The following is a 13,979-nucleotide window of genomic DNA, read 5'->3' on the forward strand; positions in this document are numbered from 1 at the left end:
TTTTATAGATAATGGTCCTTGTTTGGGATCACGAAAAGCGAGCAAGCAATATAAATGGCTGTCGTATAAAGAGGTAAGATTTCTGTAGTCTGCGGTGTGATTTTAAATCAGAACTGGTTTAGCATTTTATTTCGTAAATGTTCATGGATTCCTCTCTTGTTTATATCAGATATGATATAAACAATGATATGATGATCAGATATGGCTGTGCAATTGAATAAAGTTATGTATTTCCGTATGATGTTTGTGTTCGTAGGTAGCAGACAGGGCAGAGTTTGCAGGTTCAGCATTACTCCACAGAGGTCACAGTCAATCGGGAGACAAATACATTGGCATCTTTGCACAGAACAGGCCAGAGGTATTCACATCCTACTAGAGCTGCCTCAGACAGTTTGATTGTAAAATGGATTGATGTGGGCTGTAGGCCAATAATCATGTATATGTAAGTAAACTAAACAATATGATAACTTCTAAAGCCACTTTTTGTCTATTCATTGCTTTACTTGTTTGCCACAGTAATGTAATAACTTTGAACATTTTGGTCCCACTTTATATTGTGTCTTACTCTTTAACTAATTTGTACCAACATTTAAATGAATAATTTGATACAGTGCACTTATTATGTACAGACATGTTTTTACATTGTACAAACTTACCCGTATCCCACCTCAATAGCTGCAAAAGTGTTTTGCGATACAACTTCAACAAAATAATTACATTGTTCTTATTATTTGATGTAAGTACATCATAGTTAAAGACACCTTGTATAAAGTGTGACCGAATTTTTTCTTCGCATCTAGAAATATTAATATATACGATTTAATTAAAATGTCATGTATTCACATTAATTGAACGTTGATTGACAGCCCTAATTAATTGCTTCGCTTATTGTACAGCAGGTTTGGCAGCACTTCCTAATCCTGTTTTATTCTATATTTATTCTGTTTAAGATGCTATTATTTTTGCACAACTATGTGTATTCCACAACTGATTAAATTGCTTGTACATTAGTGGACGATTTCAGAGCTGGCATGTTACACATATTCACTGGTGGCAGTGCCACTGTATGACACACTGGGTACAGAGGCCATCAGCTACATCATTGACAAAGGTGAGCAAGCGCACAGCATTTCTTTATAATTCTGTGCAGAAGTTTTATGATATCTTCCCCTTCTATTTAGTTTTATTTCTGCAAATAAATACTTTTTATTCAGACTAAAAATGTCCTATTCCTATTACGAAAAAGCATTTTGTTCACTGAAAAAGTAACTAAAACACGATTAACTAGAACCTATTTATTAAAATTACATTTAAATTTTTTTAATTGAATTACTTAAAGGCACGATATGTAAGATTTTTGGATTAAAATATCCAAAAACCACTAAAACAATATATATTTGTTGACTTGTGTACTTACTTTATCCCAAATGTTTCCAACAATGTTTAAATCCAGAAAAATCAGCTATTTTAACCTGTGTAACGGCCGTGTCATTGCGTAGCATGTCAATGACATCATATCCGCGCTACACTTAATTTCTGTAGAAAACATGGAAATACCATTTAAAACCAAGAAACACGCTTTAATTTGTTATGCTTTTTGGTGAGCAACTGTTTGAATACTTTTAACGATTCTTAAGAAAATTAATCATTGTTATATAGCTCACCATGGTTAGTCTTATTGTTTGAATCTATTGATTTCTTGATTTACCGCAAGTAACATGTTTGTACCATGCCTCAGAGACAACAATTTTGTCAAGTGGCTAACACAGCATAATCAGAAAGAGCTTTATTTGTAGTAACAGTAATACAGCATTTTATACAATACATTTTAAAATAAATTGCATGCCATTTAGGAACACAAGTCATCCAGCTACTAATATCGATCTAGCTTACTGCGGTGTGCAAGAAGTGTCTCATACCAGCCACCAAGCAAGTCAGATAAAGTAACCTGTAATTCAGCATTTGCGGCTATTTCATCAGAATTAAATAAAATAATGTGAATTTAAGTGATCAAACATAACTGTTACAAAGTTCAAATTCAGGGATGAAGGAGGTGGGCGTTAAACAACTTTAATCGTAACTTTAATCATAAAATATGCATAAACAACAAATTGAAGAGAGCGGCAGCGGCCGATATAAGCAAAAACAGCAACGTAAAATGTCCTGGGCTCTCAGCCCTTCCCTGCTTCATACCACAGTAACATTAATAAAACTTTAATACATTAGCTAACCCATGAACATGATTTCTGCCTGAGTCCCGTCGGATTGCTTTCCATCGGCTGTGGAGGTGAAGACGCCAACTCCCATGATTCCACGCTCATTCACGGCGTCATCAAGCTACGCCTTTGTTAATGTTTTGAAAGCAACCTCTAGCGGCAAAACTTACATACTGTGCCTTTAATATTTAATTAATTAACAGAACTATTTTTAATTTCATTTGAAGATTTGAATGAAGATGGGAAATCGTGTTGACATTGTGATGTGTTGTCGAAATTGTGGAAATTTGTTGTGGGTAACGGAGCTTTTGTTGTAGCCTCCATCTCCACTGTGATCTGTGATCTTGCGGAGAAGGCTCGTCTTATCTTGGACTGTGTGTCTGGCCGGAAGCACAGCGTCACAACCATAGTGATCATGGAGAACTTTGACAGTGAGCTGACTGCACAAGCACAACAGAACGGCATTGAAGTTTTGAGCCTCAAGGAGCTTGAGGTTTGATACACACACACACTTAAACACACTTGCTAAACAGTGATCCCATTAATCCCATTTAATCTATTTGTACTGCACTAAATGAAGTCTTTCTTTTGGCAGGCTATTGGCAAAGTCAACCACAAGACTCCCATTGTGAGTAAAACTGAGCACTGTATTGATTTACAGACTTGCAACATTATATGTGAATAATGAATAGTTTTATTTGATTGCTTTATTATTGATTTTTTTTACTTCATAATTGAATGATTTTTTATTTCAAGCCTCCTAAACCAGAGGACCTGGCACTGATTTGCTTCACAAGTGGAACTACAGGTATGCATTTATATAATCCAATCATAACAACTCTGTGTAGATTTAGCATGTTATTGAATGAGGCAATGTTAATGTATTTGGTCTTGGCGGACTAGATCTGCTACGCTGCTGCTGTTGCAGAGCAAGTATGGACTTGCTACTGCTAATAGATGCACAGACACGCTGCTGTGAGCATGTACGATATCCTGCTGCTGCTGCATAAGTAGACATGCATAAATCCCATAGCAGATCTAGACAGGTGGAGGTGGAGGGTTTCAGAGGAACTGTGATAGCGCTGCAGGACTAGCATACAGCAACCACTAAACCAGAGCAAGCAATCTCATTGGCCGCAGGATCAGCAGAGGCCAATCTGCTTGTCCAGGACTCCAACCTGGAGAATAAATGTAACTGATTTCTTTGCCGACAGGAAATCCAAAGGGAGCAATGCTTACACATGGAAACGTTGTTTCCAATTGTTCTGCTTTCATTAAAGTTACACAGGTAAGATAGATTTATTTGCTTCTTTATCCTTTAAAATTCATTGTACTGAAGTCTATCTTTGAGAAAAAGATAAAAAAATGCCAACAAATGAGATTTAAATGTCAGATCAGATCTATGAGATTTTTAGGAGCCTGTTTCCTTTATTTTGTTTGTCAGTTAACTGTTAAGTGAAATGTTTTCTTTCTGTTTCTGTTATGTTCACCTTTTCTTGTGCCTCATTTCCTCATTTAATTGTCTGTTTCCTGTTTCTACCTCCCTCATGATCTGTATGTTGATGTGTTTGTATGTGTATGTGTATGTGTATGTGTGTGTGGTTAGGGGTTGCTGAAACTTGGTCCTCAAGATGTCCTCATCTCCTTCTTACCACTAGCGCATATGTTTGAAAGAGTAGTTGAGGTATGCTGGATTTCACACTGCACGTGTGTGTGTGTGTGTGTGTGTGTGTGTGTGTGTGTGTGTGTGTGTGTGTGTGTGTGTTTTACAGGTTCATTGCATGCTTAACCAGACAGACATTCACATTTCTTACCTACCACTAGCACACATGTTTGAGAGAGTGGTTGAGGTATGTATTATGCATGCACACAGTCATTAAACAAATGTTTTAATACATTAAATTAATAAGTTAGGGATGTTTTGGTTAAATATATGACACTATGATTTATTTACTCTACCATTGACACATATTTTACATATTGTAGTTGCCAAAAGTAATTTCCGGCCTAGGAAAATTGACATCTTCACCCTTTATCCAAATAAAGTATTATTAAAAATGTGTTGTGTTTTGCTTGGAGTAAATTCTTTTGTTAGTGAGAGATGCAATGAAACATGCCAAATAGTGTAGCCATAATTTCTGGCCAGGCTGTCATAAAAAACTAACAAAAAAACAAACAAACAATGAACACATGCAAAAGCAAGAGAGAACCAACAAAACATTAATAACTGATTATGTTGTAGTCAATGTATGTTTTTTTCCTGTGAGCTTTTTAATTTTATATGCATTTTTTTGCATAGTAAAATAAAACCCTTAGCTGTAGTGTTCCTTTTTGCCAAAAAAAATTGTCAGATAAATACCTTAACCAAGTTTAGTATTTTGCTATTCCCTCATATTTAAAATGTAAAAAATATAAAATATTTTCTTAATATTTTGATGGTTTAAACGAACTTGTAGTGTCGTTAAAAACAAATAACTCCTCTGGACATCACTTTTGGCCACTGCTGTAAATATATATTTATGTATATACTGCATATAAAAATGAATCTACATTATATTTTTGTTGAATAACTGTGTTTCCCTTTCGTAGTCACTCCGAATTACGTCGGATGACGACGAATGGGGTTTCGCTTAGAAAGCCTATCATCTTCGAGTAAATAAAACGAGCAAATGGCAATGAAATGCCATGGGTCTGCGGAATTTGAATAGCGTATCTCCGCCCCATCCTGGGGGTATATAAGGAAGTACGCCAGCAACATGCAGATATGTTTTCGCTTCGGAGCCAAGTTGATTCTTCACTCCACAGCCAAATTCTGAGTTATCTCTTCACTCTTTTCGAGACGAGCCTCTCTCCAAGTGTTGGTGTGACAGCGAGTTCCAGCGAGTGCACATTCCCTGCTTATCTGTGCAGTGATTTGCCAGAGTGTGTGTGTTCATCTCCCTGGTCGCTTCAGCATTTGTGGAGAAATCTCCTTTCACAAAAGAGCATTGCACGCGGCACGTCTTTTTAAAGATGCCTCGCCCGTGTATTTCTGGTTGCGGTCTATATGTGTCTGACTCTGATGGGCACAATCGCTGTCTTGTGTGTCTGGGTGTCGAGCACGCTAAGGCAGCGTTTGTGGATGAGTCATGTTCCCATTGCGGGAACATGCCCATCGCACGGTTGCGGTCAAGACTCAATGACCTTCGTGGTAGAGTCCCCTCACCCGCACCCCGATCTACGAGCTCCACGAGAGCTGGTACTTCGGCTGGCGGCCAGGGTGACCTGAGGGTTACGGTGTGGAACAAAGCGCCGACTATTCCACGCTCCACACCGTCCTCTAGCGCTGTGCAACCCGCGAGTGTTTCAAATGAGCCTGCAGTACAGTCCACTGACTTGCCGCAGGTCTCATTTGGCGCTCCAGAGGAAGACCGTATGTCAATCGCTGCATCACAAGGTGGGCAGGAGTCCTTGGGAAGTGACGATTCGGCTGTGCTGCCACCCTCGGGTGTCCCAGCATTGCCCGAGTCTGATCCCGAGCTGACGGCCATGCTTTCCCGGGCAGCCGCGGCCATTGGTCTTGAGTGGTCCCCGCCACCTGGTCCAGTGCGCTCGCGGCTGGATGATTGGTTTTTGGGAGCGGCCGCTGACCCTCGTCGCCGCCCAACCCAATACCTTTCTTCCCGGATGTGCATGAGGAGGTCACGAGGTCCTGGAAGGCACCATTGTCTTCCCGTGATCGCTCGGCGACCTCCTCCGCCTTTCCTCCTCTCGATCAGGCGGCTGCTAAAGGGTACACTGGGGTTCCCCAGGTCGAACGCTCTGTTGCGATGCAACTGTGTCCTCAGAGTGCTTCCTCCCGTGGCGACCCAAAGCACCCCTCCAAGGCCTGTAGGTTGTCCTCCACCCTTGTGGCGAAGGCCTATAGAGCTGCAGGGCAGGCAGCCTCCTCACTGCATGCCATGGCGACACTGCAGGTCTACCAGGCCCAGTTGTTGCGTGACATGCACGAGGGGAGGACTGACCCAGCAAAAACGCCGCTTGGCCTAAACGCCAGGCCAAGCGGCGCTCCTGAGACGGGCTGCTCAGAGATGGCACTGAGTTCTTTTCAGGAGACGGTAGCAGGGCCGCTCCTTCCCCCGGTGGAGGGCCGGGGGAGAATCCTTGGTTGTCCCATTCCCGCTGCTCGTCCCACGACGAGCAGCACCCTGTGGTCAAAGAAAGAACTCACTCTCCCATCTCTGAGCACACAGAGTTCTCGGATGACAGTGCGCGCCGCTCACGAGCCTTGCCACTCTCGTCCCCCTCTGTCGCCAGACCCCTGCCAGAGCACGCCCCCGTGGGACGCTGGTCCTCCCCTGGCCTCCTCTGGCAGGACGCGGCTAATGACCGTGCCCCCGCACTGGGCCGCTATGCCACCCACGCCTGGGCCGGTCATTCCGCCTCGCTGCACCACCGAGGGTACGTCTGTGGTCCGTATGACCCCGCTGGTTCAGTTTCTGGGAACCTGGTTAGAGCTTCCCGGTCTGTCCCGCTGGGTCACGATGACCATCAGGCTCGGCTACGCGATTCAGTTTGCGCGGTCTCCTCCCTGCTTCAGGGGAGTCCGCTTCACTATGGTCGGTGGCAATGCCCCTGTCATGAGAGCGGAGGTCGCCGCCCTACTGGCGAAGGGTGCGATCGAGACTGTCCCTCCAGCCGAAATGAGGTCCGGCTTCTACAGCCCTTACTTCATTGTACCGAAGAAATCCGGTGGATTACGACCTATCCTGGACCTGCGCGTCCTGAACCGCTCCCTTCACAGGCTGCCGTTCAGGATGCTCACGGCCAAACGCCTTTTCGAATGCGTACGGCCACAGGATTGGTTTGCAGCGATCGACCTGAAGGGCGCCTACTTCCATGTCTCCATCCTTCCTCGACACAGACCGTTTCTTCGGTTTGCTTTCGAGGGGCAGGCATACCAGTACGCGGTTCTCCCTTTCGGGCTAGCCCTGTCTCCTCGCGTCTTCACGAAGGTCGTCGAGGCAGCCCTTGTTCCCCTACGAGAACACGGGGTTCGCATCCTGAACTATCTCGACGACTGGCTGATCCTAGCTCACTCTCGAGACCAGGTTTGCGAACACAGGGACCTAGTACTCCGGCACCTAGCTCGTCTGGGCCTTCGGGTCAACTGGGAGAAGAGCAAACTCTGCCCTGTGCAGAGGATCTCTTTTCTCGGTATGGAGATCGACTCGGTCGCCATGTGCGCGCAGCTTACGAGCGAGCGCGTGCAGTCACTGCTGACTTGCCTTCGTCAATTCGAGGGCAAGAGTGCGGTTCCACTGAAACTTTTTCAGAGGCTCCTGGGGCATATGGCATCCGCAGCCGCAGTAACGCCGCTCGGATTGCTTCATATGAGACCGCTTCAGCTTTGGCTTCGCGATCGAGTCCCGAGGTGGGCATGGCAACACGGCACGGTCCGAGTCCCAGTGACTCCGACCTGCCGTCAGACCTTCTCCCCGTGGTCGAACCTCAATTTTCTACGGGCCGGAGTTCCCTTAGAACGAGTTTCCAGGCATGTTGTTGTATCGACAGATGCCTCCACCACGGGTTGGGGCGCCATGTGCAATGGACATGCTGCCGCGGGCTCCTGGACAGGACCCCAGCACCTCTGGCATGTCAATTGCCTCGAGTTGCTGGCTGTACGCCTTGCCCTGCACCGCTTCCGTGCGTTGCTCAAGGGTCAACACGTACTAGTCCGATCAGACAATACCGCGACAGTAGCGTACATCAACCGTCAAGGTGGTCTACGCTCCCGCCGTATATCGCAACTCGCCTGCCACCTCCTCATATGGAGTCAGAAGTATCTGAGGTCGCTTCGAGCCATTTATATCCCGGGAGACCTGAACCAGGCGGCCGACGAGCTGTCTCGGCTTCGGCCTCTCGCTGGAGAATGGAGACTCCATCCCCAGACGGTTCAGCTGATTTGGGATCAGTTCGGGGACGCACAGGTAGATCTGTTTGCCTCCCACGACTCGTCCCATTGCGACCTGTTTTATTCCCTGACCGAGGGCACGCTCGGATGCATTGGCGCACAGCTGGCCGCGGGGCCTCCGCAAGTATGCGTTTCCCCCAGTGAGCCTTCTTGCGCAGACTTTGCGCAAGATCAGGGAGGACGAGGAGCAGGTGATTTTGGTTGCCCCGTATTGGCCCAACCGCACCTGGTTCCCAGAACTAGTACTCCTCGCGACAGCACCTCCCTGGCCAATTCCTCTGAGGAAGGACCTGCTTTCTCAGGGACGGGGCACCTTATGGCACCCTCGTCCCGATCTTTGGAACCTCCACGTGTGGCTCCTGGACGGGACGAGGTAGGTTTGAGTACCCTACCACCAGCGGTGGTGGCTACCATCACTTCCGCTAGAGCATCGTCCACGAGACATGCCTATGCATTGAAGTGGAACCTCTTCGTCGACTGGTGTTCTTCTAAACATCTAGAACCCACGAAATGCCCCATCAGTGTCGTGCTTTCCTTCCTGCATGGCGCCTCGCTAACAGACATCTGCAGAGCTGCAGGCTGGGCGACACCTAACACGTTCGCGAGATTTTACAATCTCAGAGTAGAGCCAGTTTCTTCTCATGTACTCGCTTCAAGAGATTAAGAGAATCCCGGTAAGAGATTCTGCTCAGGTGTCTTTGCTTGCTCGCCATTCCTCTCCACGGACGGGATACGTGCGATATTCTTCTCAGGTGAGCCTAATAAGCCCTGAGTCTCCTCCAGCACTGACGACGTCAACGCCAGAGTTATGCCACTGGCAGCTTTTGCGCTTGGCCAGGTGCCTCCATGTGCATGGTTCCCCCTCTGGGCGACCCCCACATGTGTATTTCCACTGTAAGCTTCTCTGAGCATGTGTCTTTCCCTCGGCAAGCCACCTTGCCACCCCTGGGGTTGAAATATTCCACCTGCGGCTGGACACCCCAGTGATTCTCCATATGTAGCCCTTCGGGGTCATATGTGTATTCTAAGTCCCCCCCTTCGGGTTGGGCATGATTGCATATTTCCACTGAGATATGCTTCCCAGTGTACCTTGGTATTCCTGTGTTAAGTAGGAGTCCTTCGTCCGTGCCAGTCTCACGACAGGGAGCTCAGACTTACGCAGGGCACTGGAAGACAGTCGAGAGGTGGCGTGATTACACTGGGAACCCCATTCGTCGTCATCCGATGTAACTCGGAGTGACTACGAAAGGGAACGTCTCGGTTACGTATGTAACCCTTGTCTCCCTGCCACTTCCGCTGTACCGCTGGAACGCCTGAGTTCAGTCTCGGCTCCTCAGCGAAGAAACATATCTGCACGTTGCTGGCGTACTTCCTTATATACCTCCAGGATGGGGCGGAGATACGCTATGCAAATTCCGCAGACCCATGGCATTTCATTGCCATTGGCTCGTTTTATATACTCGAAGATGATAGGCTTTCTAAGCGAAACCCCATTCGTCGTCATCCGACGTAACATCTCCGTTCCCTACTCAGGGAACGAGGGTTACATACGTAACCGAGACGTTGTTGTGTGTGTATAGGGTGTGCTTCTGGTCCACGGGGGCAGGATTGGATATTTTCAGGGTGACATCCGTCTGCTGATGGATGATTTGAAGACTCTTAAGCCCACTGTATTTCCTGTAGTGCCCAGACTACTCAACCGCATGTTTGATAAGGTAACTGTTTAGTTATACACACAAAAACTGTTAACGTTGAAGTCTGTCTTTAAATATACCTAAAAATCTTTACTCATTACACATTCATCTTTGTTTGCGTTAAGATCTTCGGACAGGCGAACACTCCTCTTAAGAGATGGCTGCTGGATTTTGCCACCAGCAGAAAAGAGGCGGAGCTAAGAAGTGGAGTTGTGAGGACGGACAGCATGTGGGATAAACTGATCTTCAGCAAAGTGCAGGTAACCAGATGAAAAGGAGAAAGAAAGAGAGACCAGGGACAGAACAATCAGATGAAATCATAGAGAACCTATAAAGACTGTTTCCTGGCAACTCACAAATTCAAAAACACTCGGCATCCAACTGTCCAACATTTATAAAGGAAAAAAAAGCAAGGGAAATCATGTCACATCTAAAGGCCCATTCAATCCAAGGACGTTGGATATAAAAGGATATAAAACAAAATATATATATATATATAGTAAGAAACCAATTCACAATTGGGAGATTTAAAGTCGCAATTGCCTTTTTATTGATTGATTGATTGATTGATTGATTGATTGATTGATTGATTGATTGATTGATTGATTGATTGATTGATCGATCGATCGTTTTTCAGGCTTTCATAGAAACTGCTTCTGCTTCCCTCTGGTGCTGGTGAAAGAAACCTTGCTCCGAGTGATTCTGGAGTGCGAAACAGAGTCACTCTTACATTCAAATACAAGTTTTAGTTTGTTTTTCAACAACACAGTACACCAGTATTCAGCCTTGTTATAAGTAAGGGATAATCCACGGCTAGCCATGCATTAAAGGATTTTAATGCACGACGTAGAGGCGAAGAACCACCCGATGCGAAGCGAAGGGTGGTTGCTTCTATGAAGTGCATTCAAATTCTTTAATGCATGGCTAGCCGTGGATTATCCCGCTTATACCTTGGTTATTTGCCAAGTTAAAAATAAGTTAAAGCTGTAACTGATGTTTACAGTGTAATTTTTTAACAGACGTGTAAAAATGACGGTTATTTCTTAAGTTAAGGCTCGTCAGTTCTTGCACTCCGTCCGCTTTAAATAAAGTAGAGCCATCGGATTGCTTTTATTTGAATGAATTCACATTTATTTAAATTCATTATCAAAAGAGAGAGACAGAGAACTGAAGGAGAAGGAACAGAGAGAGAGAGAGAGAGAGAGAGAGAGAGAGAGAGAGAGAGAGAGAGAGAAAGATGCGTGTGCGAGTTACCTGTGTGCGTCTCTTCTTTAAAGTCTAACGTTAGCAGCTAACGTCCCCTCTTTGCTTAAGCATATAGCTGACTTAATGATTCTTTAATGGATTTATTACAATTATTTATGAATGACAGGCAACACTGACAGTGACAAGGCAATCTTTATTTGAACTAATCATGTCATTTATTTATTGTTAATTCTTTGTGCCGCTTTTTGTCATTCAACGTCTTCTCCAAGTCTTCTATTTCATCTTGTGCCTGGGCCCATTTCTCAGAGTTGCCATATTCACCATACAAATTAAACGATATGCAAAAATCATCCATTTAGCCTACCTAAATAAACGTTTTCATATGCGTCTCTCACTCTGCTTGCAAGTGTATCTGTGTTACTATGGTTACCAATGTAGCGGATTAATTTCGAACTGTAATCAAACTGACTGGAACTACCTGTGCATTAAACGGTTTTACTACACACCTTCCAGCCAATCAGAATCGAGTATTTAAACAGCCCATGGTATAAATAGATTTATATAATAGAATTCTTCACATGCTTATGTCGCATCTACAATTAATTCTACTATATGGGCCATTCTACAAAATTGGATCAAAGTCAGAGTTGGAAACGTCTTGAAAAAAAATAGTCTTTTTCCACAAATTTTGTATGTATGCAAATTGTATTATATCCAAGGTACACATTTCTAGTAATTGTGCACTTAAATATCATATTGTATCTTCAGAAAGTTTTGGAATATTTTTCCTCTCCCCAAATTTGTCACTACCGAAACACGATAAAAAATAATTTAATAAGAAGGCTTATATTGACCTATTAATATTTTGTTTACATCTACCTTGTAAATATATTTTTTGCTATTTTAAAAAAAAAGTTTTTACAGGTAAATCAATAACAATTACAATGTTAACAATATTTCAAGTGTAATTTATATGATTTGTTGTATTTTTAACCCAATCTTTTTTTGTAAAAGGCATTGAGTTAATCATACTGATTTCAAAGTTAAGGATTCATTAGTATGAATATACATTGAACCAAACACTATAATAACATCTTAGTTGATAATTCAGTATACTTTATTTTAGACAAAACATCCATGTTTCGGTTGTGACGGCACATTTTCTGTAGTGACAGTAATGTTTTGGTAGCGACCACATCACATTACAGAATTTTAACTTGCATACTAAAACACTACTAAAACATACTAAGATACTAATGATTTGCATCATTATAAGATAAGCCCCAAATAAATGATTATGTGTTCCCTTTTGTCACTACCAAATCAATGATGACATGTTTCGGTCATGCCTGTTTCGGTAGTGACAATTTAAGATACTTTTGAGCCTTTAAAAACTACATTTTATGGAATAACACCCCAAAAAAATGTTTTGCTTAAAGTCTTTTGTCTTTTATTTTTCGTGTTCGCATGTATGAGGAAAAAACAACGTGACAGTTCTCCATTATGGACGCGAGCGCTCTAAAAAAAGCACTAAAAGACTTTCAAACTTTCACAGAGACCTCAAAACAGAAAGTACAAATCCTTTCTTTAAAACGAATTTCGTTTTGTATCAATTGTATCTTACTTTTAATAATTTTTTCATTAACAAATTTCCTGGATTTAAACTGCAAATTAACATTTATATTTCTTATAATAAAAATGAAAGACCTATGTTACAGACATATGAAAGACAACATTTCGTTGATTAGTTTTGGATAGATTATACATTTTTACTGTAAAATATCTGCCACCTCAAATAAGCTTTTGTTTGCCAATATTTGCTTATGTTAAATATAATATGTTTTGTCAAAAATAAAGTTATCAAATAATCAATCAAATCCTTAACTTTGAAATATGTATGATAAAATGTATACTTTAGTTTTTACAAAGAAAGATTACACTTGAATTGTTGTTGTAATTGTAACCTTTTTAATAAAAAATATATTTACAAGGTAGATGTAAACAAACTATTAAAAGGTAAATATAAGCCTTTTCTTTAAATAACTTTTATTGTGTTTTATTATTGACAAATTTGGGGAGAGCATAAATATTCCAAAACTGAAAATACAGTATGAGAATTAACTGCACAATTACTAGACATGTTTTCCTTGGATATTATAGGCCAAATTGCAAGCACAATATGAGGAAAAATAAAAAAGAATTGAGATGCTTCCAACTGTTGCTCTTGCATTCTTGTGGCTCAGTGACTCACCTGAATGAATGGCTAATTAAGTATGCAGGCCCCATTGTCTCCTAAGGTGTGAACCACTACATATGTATGATCGTTGACGCCCACTCCGCATATGGCCTTTCCAAACAGAAAGTGCTTTGCAAAATTCAAATCAATGTATTGTGTTATGTGAATGATAAGGCAGGGTGATTTTCACTTTATTTTGAAGAAAAAACACTAGGCAATGACATCCATTAGACAAAAGTCTTATTGGCACATATTTAGAATGTGTTTTATGGCCTTATTTCAGAAACTTTAGTTTTTAGTTTTTTCAATAACCACGCATAAACATTATTCTCTCAAAAATGCAGACATGTACATTCTTGTTGCTCACATTTCATGGTAGTCCTGTTTGTGCTAAATAGTGTGTAATTTTTTTTTGCCATTAATATGTTTATAAGCAACTGAAAAAAGCAAAAATGTCAGGGCATGTCAGAACATCTCAAGGACCCCAAAAACACCTTAGACCCCAGAGGGTTAATTGCAGAAAAAAAGGTAGTGACGTCCCTTAAAGTTACACACAGATTTTCAGACTTTTGAACACATTTCCCTCAAAATGATGATACCTATGTATAATGAGAGAGAGGCATTCGGGAATATTTCCTGGTCAAAAATGTAGGGGTGTGGTTAAAATCAGTCTC

At 42.6% G+C, this 13,979-nt stretch overlaps 1 protein-coding gene across 3 annotated transcripts in view; it reads left to right on the top strand.

Annotated features, from left to right (window-relative positions):
• acsl1a (acyl-CoA synthetase long chain family member 1a) overlaps positions 1-13,979 on the top strand; it is a 33,121-nt gene that overhangs the window by 11,010 nt on the left and 8,132 nt on the right. For 2 of the 3 annotated variants that reach the window (XM_084097360.1, XM_084097361.1), the window contains exons 4-13: positions 9-73; positions 257-358; positions 1,012-1,111; positions 2,534-2,709; positions 2,812-2,844; positions 2,973-3,024; positions 3,431-3,504; positions 3,823-3,900; positions 9,750-9,884; positions 9,989-10,123. In XM_084097360.1, the coding sequence (XP_083953486.1) occupies positions 9-73; positions 257-358; positions 1,012-1,111; positions 2,534-2,709; positions 2,812-2,844; positions 2,973-3,024; positions 3,431-3,504; positions 3,823-3,900; positions 9,750-9,884; positions 9,989-10,123 (950 nt within the window). Of the gene's footprint in view, positions 1-8; positions 74-256; positions 359-1,011; positions 1,112-2,533; positions 2,710-2,811; positions 2,845-2,972; positions 3,025-3,430; positions 3,505-3,822; positions 3,901-3,988; positions 4,067-9,749; positions 9,885-9,988; positions 10,124-13,979 lie in introns of all 3 variants that reach the window. The other variant, XM_084097362.1, reaches the window with a different exon arrangement.

This window comes from Abramis brama, assembly GCF_963993115.1.
Source record: "Abramis brama genome assembly, chromosome: 2".
In the NCBI taxonomy this organism is placed as follows: domain Eukaryota; kingdom Metazoa; phylum Chordata; class Actinopteri; order Cypriniformes; family Leuciscidae; genus Abramis; species Abramis brama.